Source organism: Astatotilapia calliptera, chromosome 7, assembly GCF_964374335.1.
Source record: "Astatotilapia calliptera chromosome 7, fAstCal68.1, whole genome shotgun sequence".
NCBI lineage: Eukaryota > Metazoa > Chordata > Actinopteri > Cichliformes > Cichlidae > Astatotilapia > Astatotilapia calliptera.
The window spans coordinates 24,314,507-24,330,217 of NC_137428.1; the positions used below are offsets into that span (position 1 = coordinate 24,314,507).

Sequence of the window (15,711 nt, forward strand, 5' to 3'; positions counted from 1 at the left end):
AGAGGGTCCAGTGTGTCAGGGAGGGAGGAGCAGATGTGACCTTTGACCAGCCGCTCCAGGCACTTCATGATGACGGATGTCAGTGCAACAGGACGGTAGTCATTCAGACAGGAGACCACTGACTTTTTGGGAACGGGATGTGGATATTGTAGGCATATAAAGTAACTGATGGCTTGGTCATTGTTTCTTTTTATAAAACATTAATTCTCTTTCTTATTTTGTTGGTTTGTTATTTTTGTTGGTTAAGTGAACATGCCCAATACAGTTATAATAAAGGTCGTCAATGTCACCGTTATCTTAGAACATACACGTCAAATTTCCTTTCTTCAAACTTTCCTTCCCTAAATGTAAGTGAATTACAAAAAAAAGAAAACTTTACCAGACAAGATTAAAAATATTTGAAAACTGGACATGTAAATGATGTTTACTATTAGGTCTACACTTCACATAAGCGGAGATGTTAGAATTACTAAATTACTTAAAGAAAAAAAACTTCTATACCAGAGCAATAACTGGAAAAAACAATATACAATAACACAATACAGACCCACTATCCACGAACCTATTCAGCTGCTTCTGAATGCAAATATCTAATCAGCCAATCACATGCCAGAAAAAAAAGTTGATTTAAGTGACTTTGAAGGCAGCATTGCTGTTGGTGACAGATGGACTGTTTTACGTTTTTCAGACACTCCTGATCTTCTCAAATTTTCTCAGGAATTTACAGAGAACAGTCCAAACTGAAAAGCGAAATAAACATTTCCCTGGGTAAAAATGCCTTGTTGATTGCAGAAGTCAGAGGGGCGTGGCCATGCTGAAGGCAAGAGGAATTCTAAGCCAGTTTCTCAACCCAGCCCATCTGATATCAGTAACCACAACACATTCAAAGTCAATTAAAAGTCGCCTTTCTTGCCCGTTCCGATGCTCGCTTTCAACTTTGAAATGAGACCACTTGGACAACAGTAATGATAAATAATTGCAAATAGAGCATGTTTACAGAATTTAATGTCATTTTTATAGAGCACCTCTTATTTTAAGAAAAGATGGGCGAGACGATTTTTGAAACTAACTGCAAATTAAGCACACAATATTTAATATCTGTATTTTACCATTTTGATAAGACATATTTCAGTACTCCAAAACACTTTTATTAGACAGCCAACATGCTTACAAGTAGTAAATCCAGGTTAGTGGATCATAATTAAACATCACTCTGTGGCAAACGCAGAGTTCAGCAGGCCATCAAGGAAGAAGTGACGTGCATTTCTGCAGTGTAAAGATGCACAAATCATTTTCTCCTTAATCTACAGTCACACAAAGCGCCAGGAAAATCTTTGGTGATGTTCTCAGATGATTCTGACGCTTATCACCCAGTTCCTCGTGATGTCCTCCACACCATCAACCCTCTGTCCTCCTCACAGTTTCTTCCTCAGCTTGCCTTTCTTATGGGCACCCCTTCCAAAACCTGACTTTTTAACTTCTCCGAGCCACTTTTTGTTCTTGGAGCGGAGCTTCCTCATCCCCCCGCCCTGCAGGAACTGGTGCTTCTGCTTTTTCTTGCGCTGCTTCATGATCTGATCCTTTGTTTTCAGCTCCGAGCGTGCTTTGTGGTCACCGGAGCTCTGTACGTTTGGACCTCGTCGGCCACGGCCACGACCTGGGAGAGGCACGACACAACAAAGAGGTTGGAGGTTATAGCTCGCAAGGCTGGAAGAGGGACTTGAAGTATTTACCTTTAGAGTTGAGTTAAAACATGGTGGCTGATGGTCTATATTTAACAGGCAGACATGTTTGTGCTATTCATTTTGATGCCTTCCTACCTCTTGCTGGCTTCCTGCCTCCTCCGCCTGTTTCTCCATCTGATCCAGATCCTGTATCATCAATCTTGTATTTTTTCTTCCACTCCTCATAACTGACATGTTGTCAAGTGATACAACATCTTCACAGTACAGCTTAATATTGTCATAGGAGTAGAGAAGAGGGTCATTGAGAGCAGCACACAGAGAAGCTTTTTGTTGGAAGGATACAAGTTCTTCCTGTTCTTCTTGTTACTGATAACCTGACCGCTGTCTGTTTTGATCTTCTTCTTCTGGTCTTCTTTTCCCGTTTCTCTCACAAAACGCTTCCTCTTACGGTCCCTAAAAAAGAAGGGGGAAAAAAGACTTTAAATTATAGTTTGAAATGACCATTTTGTGGATACTGAGTCAAACATAGGGAAATTTGTACCATTTCATCATTTTCTTCTGCTGGTTAAGGCGATCGCCTTCATCTCCCATGAGATCAAGGACAGCTGAAGAGGCCTGCTGTTCAAAAGCACTGCCCTCTCCACCGAGACTCAACCTGTCGACGCATAACACAGGACAAAACAGCATAAAACACAAAGCCATTCACATTTTTTAAAGAAACAGATGCAACAGTTTAATGCCTCACCCTCTCTCAGAGTCAAAGTCTTTAGGTCTGTAAGGGATATAATACTCTTCATCTTTGCCTGACTGCCTCTTTTTCTTGGTCTTTGGTCGCTCTTCGCCATCTTCCTGCTGACCTCTTCTTTTACCACCTACCACTTCTGAAAACACCCCCTGGTGGAAATAGAAAGAATTACATGGTACAAAGTGACAAAGCATGATACAGAGATCCTACTATCTTCCTCTTCTAGTTTGTATACAACATCATCTACATCAAAACTGCACTTTATTTTGCTTCTTCTTCATCAGACAGCACAAACAACTTTCTCATTTTGACTCAAATATTGGTTTTGAATGAAAATGATGAAACAATCCTGGGTGTTTATTCAACTTGTGAGCAGGTTTTCTAATCCACCGTACGATTATTATTGACACTAGTACATGTTCGTGCTGCTGGCAAACTAATACACTCAAGAACATATAGCAAAGCAAAGAAGTGAAAAGTAGGTCTTGCCTACATAAATAAACATAAGACAGTTGTGAGACTTTGACATAGTAACATCTGCAGTAATATTTACACCTGTGATGACATCTCACCAGCATTAGCCTTATTTTGAAACCAAGATTGTTTACACAGAGTTTGTAATTGCAGAGAAATGCTCCATTTATTTTGGTCATTTCATTTTTGAGCAGGAAGCTCACCTTTTTTGTTATAGCCTTTAGATGAATAGAGAGTTTTCCAATTAAATACATATTCTTTAAATAATGTTCCCTCTTATAAAAAGTAGGATAATTTTTTTTTTTAATTTAAAAAAATGTATTATACCTCTATTACTTAGAAAAAAAACCCTGTTTTTTTCTGTTGTCTGTTATATAACGTTAGTGATGCTCGTTTCAATTCATTTCTTAATCAGCTAAACAGGTCAGTTAAGAAACAGTCAAATATTAAGTTACATTTGAAAACGGTTTAAAAAAAAATATCTCCATTCCAAAATGTCACATGACAATCTCATTGGCTCACGGAGTTATGATGTCACTACACTTTGATCCTTTGAAGTTTGTCCTTAAACAGGGGTGAGAAACAGCAGTTTTTTAGTTCGTGTCTTCGCAGCATTTGTGTTTGCAGCCTTCACGCGTTCACCACAGAAACTTTTGGAAACCTTTTCGTTGTTGTCGTGTACAACCTTCAACATGTATCCAACAAGACACCAACCAAGGCAAAAAGATTACGCCGCTTCTCCTTCCTGTCGTGGCCAGCCAAGTGACCTCTTAGCCGTCCAAAGGGCATTACATGACAGTAAGAAGGAAAACTACCATCTCCAGAATAAAATTCAACAGATTGAAGAAGAGAAACTTCAACTGGAGGAGAAGTGTAGACAGATGGAAGCGCAAAATAAGAACCTGGAAGAAAGACAAAAACGCCAGCCCGACATAAATATTATTAATGAGGGTTGGGGAATCAAGTTTGGACAAGCCCGAGAGCAGATTGTCTTCCTAATTAAGGAAAACAAGCAAAAGAGCGTGGAACTAAAGGAGATGTCCAACCAGCTTAAAGACAGCAAAGCTACTGTTGAGAAGACAGAATGGGATCTCCAATATATGGACCAAATGAATCGGCTGCTCCAAACAAACTTCGATGAAGCTGTGAAAAAAAATAAAGAAATCCTCCAACAGAAGGAAGAACAGGAGAAAAAGCAAAGAGACATGGAGCACAAACTCAAAGTCACGGAGGAAAAATACAGAACGCTGAAAGAGAAGGTGGATGATACTCTGCGCCAAAATAAAGACCTTCTTCACGAGAAAAAGCAACTAGAAGGGGAAAAAGAAAAACTGGACAAACAATGCTCGCACATGCAGAAAAGGATGGAGCAAATGGCAAGAAACAACTCAGAGCTCACTAAGGGGATATTGTTGGAATACAACAACTTGAAGCGCAAACACACTGAAATGCAGGCGCAAAAGCAAGAACAAGACAACATACATGACGACCTGCAGCGTACGCTCCAAGATATCCACAAAAGAAATGAGGAGCTACAAGACATGTACAAAGAAGTACAACAAAGAAACGCAGACATGCACAAGGACAAGATAATGCAGGAGGAAACATCCAAAGAGCTCAGGGAAAAGCTTGAAGAAAAACAAGCAACCTTGGAAGAGGTGGAGAAAACATGCAAGAAGCTTGAGAAACAAAACAAAGAAACCATCGATGAGTTGAGAACCCTCATCCTGGAAAAAAAAGCTCTTGTAGAAAACTGCATGAAAAAGAAGAACAAACGCTTCCGCTGGCCCTGGAGGAGGAACTCTACTGCTTCCTCAGCAGGTGTAGCCTCGTCTTGCTCCACCTCTGTTCACCACCCCAACCAGTCCCGGCAGTTGACTGTCCCCTCTTGAGCCTGGTTCTGCCGGAGGTTTCTGCCCGTTTAAAGGCAGTTTTTCCTCCCCACTGTCGCCTAGTGCGTGCTCAGAGGGGATTGTTGGGGTTTTCTCTCCTCTACCTTGTTTCAATATTTACTTAACTTTTTGTGCTTACTTCATTTTACCTTGTTTCATTATTTACTTAACTTTTTGTGCTTACTTCATTTTACCTTGTTTCATTATTTACTTAACTTTTTGTTCTTACTTCATTTTACCTTGTTTCATTATTTACTTGTTAACGTTTCGTTCTTACTTCATTTTACCTTGTTTCATTATTTACTTGTTAACGTTTTGTTCTTACTTCATTTTACCTTGTTTCATTATTTACTTAACGTTTTGTTCTTACTTCATTTTACCTTGTTTCATTATTTACTTAACTTTTTGTTCTTACTTCATTTTACCTTGTTTCATTATTTACTTGTTAACGTTTCGTTCTTACTTCATTTTACCTTGTTTCATTATTTACTTGTTAACGTTTTGTTCTTACTTCATTTTACCTTGTTTCATTATTTACTTAACTTTTTGTTCTTACTTCATTTTACCTTGTTTCTTTATTTACTTGTTAACGTTTTGTTCTTACTTCATTTTACCTTGTTTCATTATTTACTTGTTAACGTTTTGTTCTTACTTCATTTTACCTTGTTTCATTATTTACTTAACTTTTTGTTCTTACTTCATTTTACCTTGTTTCTTTATTTACTTGTTAACGTTTTGTTCTTACTTCATTTTACCTTGTTTCATTATTTACTTGTTAACGTTTTGTTCTTACTTCATTTTACCTTGTTTCTTTATTTACTTGTTTAACTTTTTCTTTTTCAACTTATTCATAAAACAATAAACAATTGAATTTATCCTTTGAGTATTTTTCATCGAATCTTTTCATCTATAACTTTTTCAAACATTCATATCATCTTCTTCTTGAAACCTCATAAACGGTGAAGGAAAAATCCTGGAACATGGTTTGAAACACTGAAATTGTTTCAGCTGAAACCGGCAAAGTCATACATTTGTGTGTGTGTGTGTGTGTGTGTGTGTGTGTGTGTGTGTGTGTGTGTGTGTGTGTGTGTGTGTGTGTGTGTGTGTGTGTGTGTGTGTGTCACCGGTGACACGGTGTCACTGGTTAGGTCATCATGTTTAGGCTCATTCACTCGAAAAATTATTTAGGCCAAATCTTTAAAACTGTATCATTGCATACACATTTTCAATTCATTTCAATCGCACAAATGCAGAAATAATTATTTGCAGTATCTTATCTGATTTATTTTGAGAATGTCATGCCTGATCATTTGCACCCACACCACCAAAAATGGGGGCAAAAGGGAGGAGATCGCATTTAATCGGTTATAACAAGAGGTCAGAAATATAAGAGCTGCAGAAACCTCTGAATCTCAGCTATAAGCTCATGTAAACCATTTCTACAATCGCCAAACAAAGCAAAGTCACCAAACAGTTAAAAGAGCAGTTACGTCACCATGAATCTGTGGACAGGTAATATCCACACTTTCATTTATGATTTCCTGGAGTTCAATGTGTGCTTAATCCTTAATGAAACTGATGTAAACCTGCAACTACAGCAATCCAGGGAAGAAAGAAAGAAGCAATACTTCACCCATGCTTACTTTTAAATCACTCTCAACCTTTTCTGTAATGTCGCAGTCAGCAGTAGTGGTGGGGTTGGTTGGCTGCTGCAGCCTGCTTTCTGCAGCTCGGTCTTCTCTCTGCTTGCTGAATTTGTCCACTAGCCGAGTGTCACTAGCCGAGATGGACCGATCCGATATTACGTATCGGTATCAGTCCGATACTGACCCAAATTACTGGATCAGATATCGGTGAGAAATAAAAAATGTAATCGATCCATTAAATATCAAAAAAGCACCCCACAAAACTTGCCACACGGCGTAACTCGGCTCATAACCGTAGAAGTATGCATCACGTGATGGTGTATTTCTAGCCTTGCTACCAAACCAGCATTTCATCTCCGAGGAAGTTATCCCAGAGAGAAGTAAAGCAAGTGTGCAAGTTCATCTCTGAATGTCTATAAAGTGTTCCCATGTTAAGCTTAACAACAGATATATGGAGCGACTGCCTCTCTCTCTCTCTCCTGCTGCTACTTCAATCGTGAAACTGCTTAATGATCAGCTGATCGGCTTTTCTGTTGTGAGTCTGTCTCTCTTCTTTGTTTTTGGCCAACTTCTCACCAGAAAGAGGAAACCAGCAGCTGAACAACAGCAGCACTATTAAGCTTGATAAGCTGTTGTTAGAATTTATTTAATATTACTTTCTACACCAGGATCCTTTTCTACGTAGCTGACGGCTGGTAACTGTGCAGGGGCGGATCTAGCAAAGTTTAGCCAGGGGGGCCGATAGGGCATGAACAGGGAAAAGGGGGGCACAAAGACATACTTTTTCTTTCTTATTCTCATTTAAAATGTCTAGCTTTTAATAAATAATTATCTGACTCTTACACCCAAAGTTTTAATCTGATGTAAAATATAGGGAAGATACCATCTGTGCAGTCTGCAATTCTGTTGAAGAAAGATGTTGAATCTATTAAATTATTCTTGAAAAATAATTTATTTCTGTGCATTTTCCCCCCTGCATCAAATTAAATTTGATTACATCGATTAAGCATCATGAGGTGGAGGGTGGTTCCCTATTTTTATTTTATTTTTTGCTCGGAGTTTGCAACCCTATTAGTTAGGTTGCTTAATATTTCTGCTAAGTACTCTTTAAAATACCAGAATAGGGAGGATGGAGTAGGTTTAAGTTTATTAGATTGATCAGTGTTGCTGAACTATGAAATATTTTGGGCGCAGTGTATTTTTTACCTACAGGTATAACAGAATAGCTTTAGTGTTGTTATTTATTTAAACTTGAGTATAAACTTATACAAAATGCAGCAAGATATTAAAAAACAGTTTTATTGATTAAAAAACACACTATATCGGATTCATATCGGTATCGGCAGATATCCAAATTTATGATATCGGTATCGGTATCAGACATAAAAAAGTGGTATCGTGCCATCTCTAATTTGTACCAATCTATTGTTCTTCATCTTCAGCTGCTTTCACACAGACAACTGAAAGCCTCAAGTCTTCATGAGTCAGGAGCCAGCAGCAATGAATAAATGGGTAACTTTTTATGGTATGTATGCATATCATCCCGAAACAACAGGAGCATTGTAATCACATCCAGATGGACTCCTGCTCTTCGACTGTGTTGTGTTGCTCTTTCTTGTGCTGCGCATGTGGTCATATTTTGCACCTGCCAAGCAGCTGAAGGAATGACAGAAGTCTCTTTGGTCAGATGATTGACTGTTGGATCTTCTGCAGGAAATAAATTACATGATGTATTGAAATACGGTAAAAAAAAAAAAAAAAAAAAAAAAACACTCACATGTGACAGAGCCAGCGCATCACTGATGAGTGAAAAAAGTCTGCTACATACTATTATGTAGCAGACTTTTTTCACTCATGAGGCTCTGATGGGCTGCTCTTGTGGCGACCTGCAGCAGGTGTTTACTGGCTTTTTCTTTTTGTTTTTAACTTTGTTTTAACTCTGTTCTTAACCGTGGTTTTAACTTTTTATGAGTTTTTTTTTTTTTTTTTTTGCCGAGATGGAGAACTTCTACACCTTAGTTTTATTGTTGTTGGCGATATTCACCTGGAGTCATTCACTCTCACTGACAATCACTTATACACGCGAGGAACTACTTGGATTACAGTGGTCCTGTTTGTCTATGTACGACTCTTCTAATGCTCGGACAGATGTGATTCTTGGTGAGGATTTATTTGCCCGGTCAAAGACTAATTTTGGAAAGCCCCGCCGCTTGAGAAAATGTGGAAAGAAAGGTGGCGTGCATCAGCGTGTAAGAAAACTTCGGAGGAAGAATCGTGTTCCTCTGCCTTCTATGATTCTGGCCAATGTCCAATCTCTTAGGAACAAAACGGATGAATTACAAGGAAATGTGCTTCATCTATGGGAATACAGGGAGGCTTGTCTGATGGCACTTACCGAGATGTGGCTGACCGATATGGACAGTGATACTTCACTGCAAATCAGCGGCTTTAGGACCCCTGTCAGATTGGATCGGAACTGTGGAGTAACATGCAAATCTCACGGAGGAAGGGTATGTTTGTATATCAACCAGGGCTGGTGTAATAACTTTACTGTGCGGGAGCGGTTGTGTCTTCCTGACATCGAGCTCCTGTCAGTATCTGTCAGGCCTTTTTACTTACCGAGGGAATTCCCTCAAATTTTTGTCACTGTTGTTTACATTCATCCTAAAGCTGACGTTAAAGTTGCTGCCGATGCCATTTTTAAAGTGGTACACGATCTGCAGACTCTCTCACCGGATGCTCCTAATTTTATTCTTGGTGATTTTAACATTTGTAATCTTAAGAAATTACTGAACAATTTCTTTCAATATGTCACTTGTCCTACAAGGCATAACAAAACGCTGGATTTGTGTTATGGACCAATTAAGGGGGCATATAAGTCTGTGGCCGGACCTGCGCTAGGTTCTTCGGATCACAATGTTATTCTTCTCCTCCCTGCTTACAGATCTGTGATTAGGAGGGAGAAGGCCTGTGTGAAGCGGACTAATGTCTGGACAAAAGACAGTTGTGTTGCCCTTCAGGGGTGTTTTGATTGCACTGATTGGTCCTTGTTTCAAGAGAGCACTTCTGATTTGGATGAACTCACTGATGTGGTGTGTAGCAAAGACTCTGTGATTCCAGTCAGAGAATTTAAGACTTTCCCTAATAACAAACCGTGGCTCTCTAAAGATATTAAGGATCTGATTTTTAAAAGGAAAATTGCTTTTAACGAGGGAGACGTTCCCACTATGAGAATATTGAGGAAGGAGGTGAGGGCTGCAATAAAGATTGCCAAGATGAGGTATAGAAATAAGATTGAGACAGAACTCAGCAGTAACAACCTCAAAAGAGCTTGGCTTGGTATGAAAACAATGGCAGGGCTACAGACGAAAGGTAAAAGTAATATTACCTTAGAGGGGTTTACCTCTGACAAACATCTGGCAGACAGTCTTAACAGTTTTTACCTTCGTTTTGAGAACTTTGACTGTTCTAGGCAGACCAGCACACTAAGGGAAAAGACTGTCACTCCCCCATCAATTTGTATTGATGAGAGGGGGGTAGCTAATCTTTTTAGACACACTAAAAGCAAGAGTCTGGACCTGACAACATCTGTGGACAGGTACTGATCAGCTGAGTGGGATTTTTCACCATATCTTCTCACTTTCTTTAGAGCTACAGACAGTACCTAAGATTTGGAAACATGCTGTCATTGTTCCTGTTGCTAAGGGCAGTTCTCCTAAGGTGCTGAATGATTATAGGCCTGTGGCTCTAACTTCTTTAGTGATGAAGTCATTTGAGAAGATAATTAAGAAGATTTTAATGCATGTTGAACACCATCTTGACCCCTTGCAGTTCGCCTATAGAGCAGGGAGAGGTGTGGAGGACGCTGTTGTCACACTCCTGCATCTCTTGTATAAGCATCTTGAGGCCCCCCACACCCATGCAAGATTATTATTTGCTGACTTTCATTCAATACAATTCAACCCTTCTTACTTGCTGACAGGCTTTACAATCATTTCAAGCTTGACACTAGTCTGGTCGGCTGGGTGACAGACTTTCTGACTAATAGGTCACAATGCGTGAGGGTGAATCATGTATTTTCTGATGTGCTCTCCTCTACTGGATCACCCCAGGGTTGCTGCCTCTCTCCCCTTCTGTCCATTCTGTACACGAATGAGTGTCGCAGCAATTTCACGAACAGACACATCCTGAAGTTTGCTGACGACACAGTGATCGTCAGTCTTCTAGTGGGGGACGAGTCAGGCCATGGACAGGTTGTAGATGATTTTGTGAATTGGTGTGATGAGTCCTTCCTTTCACTTAATGTGTCAAAAACTAAAGACATGATTACTGATTTTAGGAAGTCCTTTTATAGCTCATCACCCACTATCATTAAAACTGCTGATATTGGGATCGTTGAGAGTTATAAATTTCTAGGTGTGGTACTTGACCATAAACTGTGTTTTGAATCTCATGCTGATGCCACTACTAAAAAAGTTCAACAAAAACTGTTCTTTTTAAGGAAAATGAGATCTTTTAACGTCTCATCTGAGATGTTGTCTTTGTTTTATAGACGTTTTATCGAATCTGTGATGTCTTTTTGTATCGCTGCCTGGTTTGGTAACCTGACGGTGAAGAATAAGAATCGGTTGGGACTTCTGGTAAAAACTGTTAGCAAAATTTCAGGGCGCTGGCAAGATGGACTTTTGGCCATTTACAATAGAAATGTGCTTAGAAAGGCTCATTCTATTATTAATTGTTTGAACCATCCACTTCACAGTGAGTTTGAGTTGTTGCCTTCCGGCCGCCGTTTTAGCGTACCTGTGAGGAAGACTAAAAGACTCCAGGTCTCTTTTATCCCCACTGCATCTTGTCTCCTCAATGGCAAATAACTGTCCTTGGACTTTCTATCACTATTATTGTCATTATTATTTTATAGTATTGTTCTGTTTATTTATATCCTGCTGCTAAACTAATTTCCCCTTGTGGGACAATAGAGAAATTGAAAAAATAAACCTTTTTTTAATCAATTGACTTAATGTAAAAAATATATATATACAATAAATAATAGAGAAAAAGCAGATACTAAAATCCACACTGTTAAAATTTCTTTTGTAAATTTATCTAGTAATATCTTACATTTCCAATCTTATTAATAAAAATAAATCCGTTTTAGTTCAGCTTTCAGTTTTATTTGTCATATGCAAGTTAGCACAGGGTCAACATTGCAATGAAATGTGTTTGACGAGCAGCAGTCACTCAGCAGCATGGTACAGTATAAGAAAATATAATAAAATAATAAAAAAAAATAGAAAAATAGTAAGGAGCAAAATATTAGAGAGACGTGGTAAAAGAGAAAAGATGACTAAATATATATGTATCTATAAATATAAATATATGTACACTAGTGATTAAATAAGAAAATCTTGAAAAGAAATATGACGGGAGGGCAGATGGGATATTGCACAGGAATGAGCAGCAGAAAATCACAGTATTGCACTTTTAAATATAAATATCAATAACAATAAAGTGGAGTGACCAGTGCAGATTAAACAGAGTACTTGTGAAGCTGTAGGGTAGCTTCTGAGTGCGTCCTGTGGACTGTGTTGTGTGGGTTTAAGTGTTGTGGTTGAGGTGTCGTATGGCTTGGTGGTAAAAACTGTTTTGTAGTCTTGTAGTCCGAGCAGACAGACTCCTGTAACGTCTGTAACGCCAGCTGATGTGCTGGGTGGCTGTGGTCCTTGATGATGCTGTGTGCTTTACGGAGGCATCGCTGAAGATAAATGTCCTGAATGGCAGGAAGCCTCGTGCCAGTGATGTGCTCTGCTGTCTTCACCACCCTCTGTAGTGATTTACGGCTGCTGGCAGAGCAGCTTTTGTACCAAACTGTGATGCAGCTGGTCAGCAAGCTCTCAATTGCACACCTGTAAAAATTTGAGGTGATGTTGGCGTTCATGCCAAACTTCCTCAGCCTCCTCAGGAAGTAAAGCCGCTGGCGAGCTTTCCTGATAGCAGTGTCTGTGTGAAGGGTCCAGGAGAAGTCCTCTGTGATGTTGACTCCAAGGAACTTGAAGCTGCTGACCCTTTCGACCTTGACACCGTTGATGTGGCTGGGCTGGTGTTCTCTGACTGGTCGTTTCCGGTAGTCCACTATCATTTCTCTAGTTTTGCTGATGTTGAGAGTCAGGTTATTTTCCAGACACCACTCGTACAGTGCCATCACCTCCTCTCTATAGGCCGTCTCATCATTGCCTGTGATGAGGCTTATGATGGTTGTGTCATCCGCAAACTTGATGATGATGTTGGACTCGTGTTTAGCAACACAGTCAGGGAATATAGGAGGGGGCTAAGCACACAACCCTGTGGCGTACCTGTGTTTAGGATGAGTGGTGAGGAGGTGTGCTTACCAACTTTCACCACCTGGGGCCTGTTTGTGAGGAAGTTTAGAATCCATCTGCAGATAGGTGTTTCCAGCCCAAGGTCGACGAGCTCCGCGGCAAGTTTTGAGGGGATGATGGTGTTAAATGCCGAGCTGTAGTCGATGAAGAGCATCCTTCCATATGTATTCCCTTTCTCCAGGTGAGTGAGGGTGGTGTGCGTTGCCAGGGCGATGGCATCCTCTGTGGCTGTTTGTCCGATAGGCAAACTGAAGAGGGTCCAGTGTGTCAGGGAGGGAGGAGCAGATGTGACCTTTGACCAGCCGCTCCAGGCACTTCATGATGACGGATGTCAGTGCAACAGGACGGTAGTCATTCAGACAGGAGACCACTGACTTTTTGGGAACGGGATGTGGATATTGTAGGCATATAAAGTAACTGATGGCTTGGTCATTGTTTCTTTTTATAAAACATTAATTCTCTTTCTTATTTTGTTGGTTTGTTATTTTTGTTGGTTAAGTGAACATGCCCAATACAGTTATAATAAAGGTCGTCAATGTCACCGTTATCTTAGAACATACACGTCAAATTTCCTTTCTTCAAACTTTCCTTCCCTAAATGTAAGTGAATTACAAAAAAAAGAAAACTTTACCAGACAAGATTAAAAATATTTGAAAACTGGACATGTAAATGATGTTTACTATTAGGTCTACACTTCACATAAGCGGAGATGTTAGAATTACTAAATTACTTAAAGAAAAAAAACTTCTATACCAGAGCAATAACTGGAAAAAACAATATACAATAACACAATACAGACCCACTATCCACGAACCTATTCAGCTGCTTCTGAATGCAAATATCTAATCAGCCAATCACATGCCAAAAAAAAAAAGGTGATTTAAGTGACTTTGAAGGCAGCATTGCTGTTGGTGACAGATGGACTGTTTTACGTTTTTCAGACACTCCTGATCTTCTCAAATTTTCTCAGGAATTTACAGAGAACAGTCCAAACTGAAAAGCGAAATAAACATTTCCCTGAGTAAAAATGCCTTGTTGATTGCAGAAGTCAGAGGGGCGTGGCCATGCTGAAGGCAAGAGGAATTCTAAGCCAGTTTCTCAACCCAGCCCATCTGATATCAGTAACCACAACACATTCAAAGTCAATTAAAAGTCGCCTTTCTTGCCCGTTCCGATGCTCGCTTTCAACTTTGAAATGAGACCACTTGGACAACAGTAATGATAAATAATTGCAAATAGAGCATGTTTACAGAATTTAATGTCATTTTTATAGAGCACCTCTTATTTTAAGAAAAGATGGGCGAGACGATTTTTGAAACTAACTGCAAATTAAGCACACAATATTTAATATCTGTATTTTACCATTTTGATAAGACATATTTCAGTACTCCAAAACACTTTTATTAGACAGCCAACATGCTTACAAGTAGTAAATCCAGGTTAGTGGATCATAATTAAACATCACTCTGTGGCAAACGCAGAGTTCAGCAGGCCATCAAGGAAGAAGTGACGTGCATTTCTGCAGTGTAAAGATGCACAAATCATTTTCTCCTTAATCTACAGTCACACAAAGCGCCAGGAAAATCTTTGGTGATGATCTCAGATGATTCTGACGCTTATCACCCAGTTCCTCGTGATGTCCTCCACACCATCAACCCTCTGTCCTCCTCACAGTTTCTTCCTCAGCTTGCCTTTCTTATGGCCACCCCTTCCAAAACCTGACTTTTTAACTTCTCCGAGCCACTTTTTGTTCTTGGAGCGGAGCTTCCTCATCCCCCCGCCCTGCAGGAACTGGTGCTTCTGCTTTTTCTTGCGCTGCTTCATGATCTGATCCTTTGTTTTCAGCTCCGAGCGTGCTTTGTGGTCACCGGAGCTCTGTACGTTTGGACCTCGTCGGCCACGGCCACGACCTGGGAGAAGCACGACACAACAAAGAGGTTGGAGGTTATAGCTCGCAAGGCTGGAAGAGGGACTTGAAGTATTTACCTTTAGAGTTGAGTTAAAACATGGTGGCTGATGGTCTATATTTAACATGTTTGTGCTATTCATTTTGATGCCTTCCTACCTCTTGCTGGCTTCCTGCCTCCTCCGCCTGTTTCTCCATCTGATCCAGATCCTGTATCATCAATCTTGTATTTTTTCTTCCACTCCTCATAACTGACATGTTGTCAAGTGATACAACATCTTCACAGTACAGCTTAATATTGTCATAGGAGTAGAGAAGAGGGTCATTGAGAGCAGCACACAGAGAAGCTTTTTGTTGGAAGGATACAAGTTCTTCCTGTTCTTCTTGTTACTGATAACCTGACCGCTGTCTGTTTTGATCTTCTTCTTCTGGTCTTCTTTTCCCGTTTCTCTCACAAAACGCTTCCTCTTACGGTCCCTAAAAAAAGAAGGGGGAAAAAAGACTTTAAATTATAGTTTGAAATGACCATTTGGTGGATACTGAGTCAAACATAGGGAAATTTGTACCATTTCATCATTTTCTTCTGCTGGTTAAGGCGATCGCCTTCATCTCCCATGAGATCAAGGACAGCTGAAGAGGCCTGCTGTTCAAAAGCACTGCCCTCTCCACCAAGACTCAACCTGTCGACGCATAACACAGGACAAAACAGGATAAAACACAAAGCCATTCACATTTTTTAAAGAAACAGATGCAACAGTTTAATGCCTCACCCTCTCTCAGAGTCAAAGTCTTTAGGTCTGTAAGGGATATAATACTCTTCATCTTTGCCTGACTGCCTCTTTTTCTTGGTCTTTGGTCGCTCTTCGCCATCTTCCTGCTGACCTCTTCTTTTACCACCTACCACTTCTGAAAACACCCCCTGGTGGAAATAGAAAGAATTACATGGTACAAAGTGACAAGCATGATACAGAGATCCTACTATCTTC

At 39.9% G+C, this 15,711-nt stretch overlaps 2 protein-coding genes across 2 annotated transcripts; both read right to left on the minus strand.

Moving 5' to 3' along the window:
- Positions 1 to 987: 987 nt before the first annotated feature.
- Positions 988 to 12,973, minus strand: LOC145430226 (ATP-dependent RNA helicase DDX54-like). Its single transcript, XM_080304960.1, has 9 exons — positions 12,793 to 12,973; positions 12,504 to 12,673; positions 10,550 to 10,665; positions 6,440 to 6,572; positions 2,431 to 2,579; positions 2,227 to 2,340; positions 2,028 to 2,138; positions 1,821 to 1,912; positions 988 to 1,657 (listed from the first exon to the last, which is right to left on the minus strand). Exons 1-9 carry the CDS (start codon positions 12,971 to 12,973, stop codon positions 1,416 to 1,418), a joined length of 1,308 nt encoding a protein of 435 aa, XP_080161086.1. The 3' UTR covers positions 988 to 1,415.
- A 1,087-nt stretch (positions 12,974 to 14,060) lies between these two features.
- LOC145430024 (ATP-dependent RNA helicase DDX54-like) lies at positions 14,061 to 15,400 on the minus strand. Its single transcript, XM_080304273.1, has 4 exons — positions 15,292 to 15,400; positions 15,092 to 15,202; positions 14,885 to 14,976; positions 14,061 to 14,729 (listed from the first exon to the last, which is right to left on the minus strand). Exons 1-4 carry the CDS (start codon positions 15,339 to 15,341, stop codon positions 14,488 to 14,490), a joined length of 495 nt encoding a protein of 164 aa, XP_080160399.1. The 5' UTR covers positions 15,342 to 15,400; the 3' UTR covers positions 14,061 to 14,487.
- Positions 15,401 to 15,711: the final 311 nt, after the last annotated feature.

Coding starts and splice junctions, on each gene's coding strand:
- LOC145430226 (XM_080304960.1), bottom strand. CDS start 12,973: ATGCTCTTCATCGACTACAGCTCGGCATTTAACACCATCATCCCCTCA. Junction 2,580..6,439: donor AGGTTGAGAGTGATTTAAAA/GTAAGCATGGGT, acceptor TATTTCCACCAG/GGGGTGTTTTCAGAAGTGGT. Junction 2,341..2,430: donor GACTTTGACTCTGAGAGAGG/GTGAGGCATTAA, acceptor ATGCGTCGACAG/GTTGAGTCTCGGTGGAGAGG.
- LOC145430024 (XM_080304273.1), bottom strand. CDS start 15,341: ATGGGAGATGAAGGCGATCGCCTTAACCAGCAGAAGAAAATGATGAAA. Junction 14,977..15,091: donor AAGAAGAACAGGAAGAACTT/GTATCCTTCCAA, acceptor ACAACATGTCAG/TTATGAGGAGTGGAAGAAAA. Junction 14,730..14,884: donor AGGCAGGAAGCCAGCAAGAG/GTAGGAAGGCAT, acceptor TGCTTCTCCCAG/GTCGTGGCCGTGGCCGACGA.